General features: G+C 37.2%; 1 protein-coding gene across 1 annotated transcript in view; it reads right to left on the reverse strand.

The window, feature by feature from the left end:
* LOC117666173 (cytosolic phospholipase A2 epsilon-like) overlaps positions 1-7,548 on the reverse strand; it is a 33,469-nt gene extending 25,921 nt beyond the window's left edge. The window contains exons 1-6 of the mRNA XM_087876031.1: positions 7,455-7,548; positions 5,321-5,457; positions 3,741-3,869; positions 1,613-1,653; positions 1,266-1,308; positions 122-179 (exon numbers count right to left, since the gene is read on the reverse strand). Of these exons, the coding sequence (XP_087732157.1) occupies positions 122-179; positions 1,266-1,308; positions 1,613-1,653; positions 3,741-3,869; positions 5,321-5,457; positions 7,455-7,533 (487 nt within the window). The 5' untranslated portion in view covers positions 7,534-7,548. The remainder of the gene's footprint in view (positions 1-121; positions 180-1,265; positions 1,309-1,612; positions 1,654-3,740; positions 3,870-5,320; positions 5,458-7,454) is intronic.
* Positions 7,549-7,769: the final 221 nt, after the last annotated feature.

Genomic DNA, 7,769 nt, shown 5'->3' on the forward strand with positions numbered 1-7,769 from the left:
CTACTCCAAGGCGTGGAAGAACAGCCAGGTTTTTTTAAAAGATACCATCAGGGTGGGAGCCACACCCTGCATGATTACAGATGCTACACCTTCTCTGAGTTTACAGAAAAAGTAATATTACTTGAGTTTCGCGCCTTTTTCTTCTCCACCTCGACCTCCAAACAGCGGACTTGTCGAGACTGTAGAAATACAAGGAAATACAAGAGGACATTAAATTTAAAATTAAAGTGTAAAATTCCTGTATTGGTTTTCCCTCTGAATGATAAAATGTTTGCCAATTAGCATTCAAGGGTGGGTGGGAATAATACCCTTTTCCTATAACATGATATGACTAAGAGTAACTACTGAAATGTAACTCTTCTGCTAATGTTTTTAAAGGCAAGTGACAAATGTTTTGTATGTATGTATATATGTATTTAACTATACATAAAATACACACACACAAATGTTTAAAATCTAGGTAAAGATAAAGGTTCCCCTTGCACATATGTGCTAGTCGTTCCTGACTCTAGGGGGCAGTGCTCATCTCCGTTTCAAAGCCGAAGAGCCAGTGCTGTCCGAAAATGTCTCCATGGTCATGTGGCCGGCATGACTAAACACCAAAGGCACACGGAACGCTGTTACCTTCCCACCAAAGGTGGTCCCTATTTTTCTACTTGCATTTTTTACGTACTTTTGAACTGCTAGGTTGGCAGAAGCTGGGACAAGTAATGGGAGCTCACCCCGTTATGCAGCACTAGGGATTCGAACCGCTGAACTGCCAACCTTTTGATCGACAAGCTCAGTGTCTTAGCCACGTCCCTTAAAATCTAGTAACAGTAATAAAACATTTTATATTTATTAAGCTATCCCACTGATCTATCAGCTATATTTTTTTACACATTTAAAATCTCTTTTTTTATGGCGGGATATCCATATTTATAGCATATGGTGTTATATATCCTATGTGGTATACAGTATACACTCTGTGCATAACTATATACAATTGTGTGTAATTGTATATTACTGATGTAATTATATTTTCAGGAAATGGAATACTGCCATAATTCTAAAATATTATTCACTTTGACAAACAGGATAGAAGATCAACTGTGAAAGTCATAAGGTTTAAGTATTAGATACTTGAAAAAATCATGATTCCTTAATCAAAAGTTTCAGATATCAGTTAGGAAAAAGAAAAGGTATCAGTTGGAAATTGCATTCATTTCATTCCATTCCCTTTTCAGAAAAAGTAGCAGAGGAAAGAAAGTAGATAAAATACTTACCAGAAGAACTCCATTTGTAATGACTATTTCAGAAAATCTTGATCTAAAAAAAATCATATTATCATTACTTTATGCAGCAAGGCAGAATTTTTAAAGTTACTGTTAAAAAAAAAAAGCAATTCCTAGAAATGTTGAAAACAACAGGGGAAACCAGTAGTAGCTCAGGATGTTTAAAATGCAAAGCTTCTTATGAGGTTTTGTCAAAATGCAGAGCAGGACTGCTAAATAGTAGAATATTGTTAGATCTTAGTATCAGTGAAGGAAAATGTTGCCCAGTATTTCATACAGATGACAAGCAGGGACATAATAGATTCTGCAGAGATTATTTAGATTCTGATTTTACCCACCTATGCAGTAACTCAAATTCTAATTCCAGCTCCTCGTTTTCCTGAAATTAGAGGAAAATAATTGTAAAGTTTCCTACCGAAACCATTCTAAAAGGTTTTTTTTTTAAAAGGAATTCTGAGAATTGTAATCTCACCACAACTGGCACAAAGAATAGAATAGAATAGAATAGAATAGAATAGAATAGAATAGAATAGAATAGAATAGAATAGAATAGAATAGAATAGAATAGAATTTTTTATTGGCCAAGTGTGATTGGACCCACAAGGAATTTGTCTTGGTGTATATGCTCTCAGTGTACATAAAAGAAAAGATACATTCATCAAGAATCATTTTATTTATTTATTTATTTATTTATTTATTTATTTATTTATTTATTTATTTATTATTCAAATTTCTATACCGCCCTTCTCCTTTCAGACTCAGGGCGGTGAACAGCCAAAATAAAACATTTATACATAAAGTACGATTAAAAATAGATTTAAAATAATTAAATTTGGCCCATAGTTTAAAATTTATCAATTTAAAATCCATATCAAAATTTAAAATCAACCATAAAATCATAAAATCAAGAGAGACCAGCTAACTGAAAGAGATGAGTTTTTAGGGCCCGACGAAAAGTCCGGAGGTCGGAGATCACTCGTATCTCTGGGGGTAGATTGTTCCAAAGGGTAGGTGCCACCACAGAGAAGGCTCTCCTCCTGGGGGTCGCCAGCCGGCATTGTCTAGCCGACGGCACCGTGAGTAGGCCCTCTCTGTAGGAGCGAACTGGCCGGTGGGAGGCTATTGGTGGCAGAAGGCGGTCCCGTAAATACCCTGGCCCTAAACCATGGAGCGCTTTAAAGGTGATCACCAACACCTTGAAGCGCACCCGGAAGTCCACCATCATAAGGTACAACACTTAATGATAGTCATAGGGTACAAATAAGCAATCAGGAAACATTCAATATAAATATAAATCGTAAGGATACAAGCAACAAAGTTACAGTCATACAGTCATAAATGGAAGGAGATGGGTGATGGGAACGATGAGAAGATTAATAGTAGTGCAGATTTAGTAAATAGTTTGACAGTGGTGAGGGAATTATTTATTTAGCAGAGTGATGGCGTTCAGGAAAAAACTGTTCTTGTGTCTATTCTTTGAATTGCTGTTATGTTCAAGCTTAATATTATCTGGATTTTAACCATAGTTGTGGAATACACTCATAACACTAAATCATAGCGGGTATTCAGCCACATCAAATGGAGCTAATAGTAAATAAAAAGACATTATTTTAAATATCTTTCTAACAGCTCACGCTTAATATCACTAGCATGTAAAATGATAGGTTGGGCTTCATAAGCAGGTTTGTATGGATGTGTGGTTCACATTTTCCTTGCTCTGAGAATGATATGCAAGACTGCAAGTTAGCTTTTCTACTAAAACTCCATGCCACTCTCATTATATCCACAAACAGAAGGGCTAGCCTCAAGAAAGGAAAGACTAAAGCTCATCTCTGTCTGTCTAGCTCCCTGGTCTGTAATTGATTGTTAACAAATGCTACAATTCTTTCTAGAGGATTTTTATTTTAGAGGTTATCATATTGAGCTCCTGTATTTCAAAATGTATATTTATTTATATTTATTTTTAAAAGTATATGTCAGACTTCTTTATAGAAACATTATAAAATGGGTTTCAATGATGGTAAAATGATGCTAGAATAAAACACAGTAAAAACAAAAGAAAAATAAGATAGAAACAGACTTCTGCAAGCAACTGTTCTCTCCATGATTTTGGATTCTAAAAATAAATGCCTGCAAACCAAAACAATTGTCCCCCCCAATATGCTTAAAAATTTGTGTAGTTTTCCGCCAATTTTCCCAAACATAATTTTTTGCAAGACATTTTTCACAATATAAACCTATCTATAATATATTTTTACATGTGCATTTTTTTTTTACTACAGTTTTACTATACTCTTTAGTAAAGTGTGAAAATAAAAGGATAGCTGCATTCTAGTTTGTATATTAGTTCAGGGTGTATAATGATTACATCGGTTTGGTTTGTGCATGTGCATGCAAAATAATTGATTACTCTTGAGTAAACACACAAAATTGCTCTGTTAAAATGTTAATTAAGGTTACACAGACCTTTTTGTCGCAATTAAAATTCATGAGCACTTTTTCATTCAGTGGGAGTTTTGCTATATCAAAGCGTACAGTGAAAAGATGGTCATCTTGACAGACATCGTCATCATGAATACTCAGCTCCAACACATTCTGGTAAAAGAAATAAAAGGTTGTTAAAAGGTCGATATGTCATAAAGGGTAGAATATACATTTGGATGGGGATAGCATTGGGCAAGGAGAGGTTGAAAGATTGAAGGTTCTTTAGTTTAGGTAAAAGGAAGTGTATGATGAGATGTGCTGTACATTTCATTCTTTGCTGTTATTAAAAAATAGGAATCTGGTTGAACTGATAAGAAAGCAGTTCTGTAGGATTGTGGGAGTAGATACCCTTTGCATGGTAGGTTTAACAGCTGCTCAGAATGTCAAGTTTTGGAAATGAAGGCTACAAATTCGTTAATTATGGGGATCTACAGAAGTACCAAAGGTGCTTTTTCAAGAGGTAACTGGACTTTCTTGTTTTTTCTTTGAATATGTTTTGCATCTCATCCAAGCAGCTTCTTCAGTTCTGATGGAAGAACAGAACAGAACAGAACAGAACAGAACAGAACAACAGAACAGAACAACAGAACAGAACAGAATTCATTATTGGCCAAATGTGATTGGACACACAAGGAATTTGTCTTCGGTGCATGAGCTCTCAATGTACATAAAAGCTATAAGTGATAAATTATGATCATAGTCATCATAAAAATACATTCATCATAAATCATAAAATACAACACTTAGTGACAGTCATAGGATACTCAATAAGCCATCAACATAAATCATACTAGGAAACTAAATAAAACAGTATAAATCGAAAAGATACAAGCAACAAAATTATAGTCATAAGTAGAAAAGGAGATAGGTAATAGGAAAGATGAGAAGAAGAAGAATAGTAATATAACCCTTATTAAATAGTTTGACAGTGTTGTGAGAATTAGTTGTTTAGTAAAGTGATGGCATGAGGGGAGAATTGTCCTTGTGTCTAGTTGTTCTGGTGTGCAATGGATGGTGGGGAATGTATATTCCTTTCAGACAGCTGGTCATAGGAATCTAAATCCTTCCAGTCCCCACCATCCAAACAGAGCCAAAGAAGCTTCTTGGATGAGAAGTGATGGATTTCTTGGATTTCTCTGACAAAAACAACAGAAGGTTGGTATTTTTACCAGAGAAATTAAGGCTGCATTTGGCTTCATGCTGCAAGCTCCGCCATTTTGTGCACGAGTGAGGTTTCGTGCTGAATATTGAAAAGGAACAGGGCTTGTATTGCCCTGTTATAACTTCCATTGTTATCCCCTTTTGCGCCATTAAGCTTCCACTCTGTCAGTGCTTGGATCCAATGCATGTACCAACTACATAGAATTCACAAACTTAAGACACAGCATTTGAAATATAAATAAATATTGCCTTCAAGTCTATGAAGGAAAGGAATGAGCTTGGCCCATGAGTCTCGGAGTATACTAACTTTTGACTGGCCATAGCTTTCCTAATCGTTCACCTCTCCTGGCCTGCCATGATCACACAGCCGCTAAAACTAAAATTAACAACGAGTTGCTTACCTTTACTTTGGACTGCACCATGAAATGAAAGGTTTCATTCCAGACAGGGTCTTTGCAGTTGTGAATGGTCTTTGTTTGGTACTGTGCAGAAGAAGCAGCTGGCAGTTGCAGCTTCAAGTAGCAGTCAGGAGGGCTTACTATTGTAAAAGATCAAAGTATAAATAAATATGTGACAGGTGATATTACTCTGTAGCATACATTACAGAGAAGATCAAGGTCGCATTGGGATACCTGAAGAGGAATAGCAGGTACACTTTTCTGTACATATACCGTAATATCTCTTAATCCTCCTTCCTTTCATCTGGCCTATATTTGCAATCTAATGTTAGAGGGCATGGTAGAATGATGTACAGGTTGTCCTTGACTTACAACAGTTCATTTAGTGACCGTTCAAAGTTACAATGGCACTGAAAAAAGTGACATGACCGTTTTTCACACTGACAACCGTTGCAGCTTCCCCACAGTCACGTGACCAAAATTCAGATGCTTGGAAAGGGACTCATATTTATAAAGGTTGCAGTGTTCCGGAATCATCTGATGGCCTTTGGCGAACTTCTGACCAGCAAAGTTAATGGAGAAGCCAGGTTCACTAAACAACCATGTTACTAACTTAACAACTGCAGTGATTCACTTAACAACTGCGGCAAGAAGGTCATAAAATGGGGCAAAATTCACTTAACAACTGTCTCGTTTAGCAACAGAAATTTTGGGCTCGATTGTGGTCATAAATCGAGGGCTAACTGTATATTGAAAGAAGATTAAAAAACAGAAGAATTTTTTAATCATAGTGTGGTGCATCTATGTATAAACTGAGTAGGGTTTGTCCTCTATTTATGTTGGTTTGCCCTAATACAATAATTGTTCCAATTGCTTCTTATGACTGCAAAATGTGGAGTCTAAAAAAGGCAGATAGGAGAAGGGTGGACATGTTTGAACTGAAATCCTGGAGGTGACTATTACCCATCCCACAGACTGCAAAAATAACAAAGTAGTCCTAGACCAAACCTCACCCAAAGTATCGCTTGAAGCCAAGATCTCCAGCTGTCATACTTCGGATGTGTCATGAGAGCCAACTCGCTCAAAAAGTCAATTGTGCTGGGAGTGATCAGCGGAAAAAGGAGAAGGGGCCTCCCTAGTACTTGCTGTCTGGACACTGTAAAGCAGGGGTGAAATGCTCCCAATTCGGACCGGATCACCCGATCCGGTAGCGATGGAGGCAGATGGTTCAGAGAACCGGTAGCAAAAATCCCTGCCTCCCCTATGCCCAGCTGAGCCACGCAATCATCAGAGCCTTTTTTAAAAAAAATTAAAAGCATTTTTTCTACAACCTCTTTGGCCGAAAAAATGCTTTTAAAAGTTAAAAAAAAAAGTCTCTGATGATTGTGCGGCTCAGCTGGGATCGTCAAAGGCTTTTAAAAGCATTTTTTCTACAACCACTTCAGAGGTTATAGAAAAAATGCTTTTAAAAGCCTCTGATGATCCCAGCTGAGTTGCCTGATCGGCAGAGGCTTTTTTGCTTTTAAAAGCCTCTGACGATCCAAGCTGAGTTGCCTGATTGGCAGAGGCTTCTTTTCTTTTAAAGGCCTCTGACGATCCAAGCTGAGTTGCCTGATCAGCAGATGCTTTTTTTCTTTTAAAAGCCTCTGACGATTCAAGTTGAGTTGCCTGATCAGCAGAGGCTTTTAAAAGAAAAAAAGCCTCTGCCGATCAGGCAACTCATCTGGGATTGTCAGAGCCTTTTGAAAGCATTTTTTACAACCTCTTTGCCGAAGAGGTTGTAGAAAAAATGGTTTTAAAAGTTAAAAAATAATTGGCCACACCCACCAAGTCACATTACACCCCCCCCCACCAAGCAATGCCCACAGAACCAGTAGTAACAAATTTCACCACTGCTGTAAAGGATGATGCCGGGATGACCATGGTGGTGTGGGGCAGAATGGCATGAAGAATGCTGATCCATAGAGTGGCCGAGGATCGGACATGAATCAGTGACTAAGTTTGAATACCTTAGTTTTCTTTGTTTAAGTTAGGAAATGGTGAAGAATAATTCTTAATGAATCTCCTTAAGCAAAATAGTCCCAATGCCAGTTTAGTACTATTCTGAAATGGGGGAAAATATACAAAGGGTACTCACGCATATCTGCTTTCCGAAGATTCCTTGCCCTGATCACTCTTATGGTAAGGAAACAACAAGGTGATACCTCTCCCTGCATAATAATAATATATTGAAAACAACATTACAGTGTGAATTGCAGGTTAGAAGTTGGAACTGTTGGAAGAGAGAAGGACTGAGCAGAAAAAATGTCATATAGTGGATCTCAAAAACTCAAAGTAAACTTGACTATTTCTTCTAGCAAATATTGAAAGGGCTAGGCAATAATATTAAGAGGAGATACAAATTGGCTTGTAAGCATCTGAGAATCATTTAATCTTATCTTCCATTGCAAGA

The sequence above is a fragment of the Pantherophis guttatus genome, chromosome 1 (assembly GCF_059756535.1).
Source record: "Pantherophis guttatus breed Tessera chromosome 1, ASM5975653v1, whole genome shotgun sequence".
Taxonomy (NCBI): Eukaryota; Metazoa; Chordata; class Lepidosauria; order Squamata; family Colubridae; genus Pantherophis; species Pantherophis guttatus.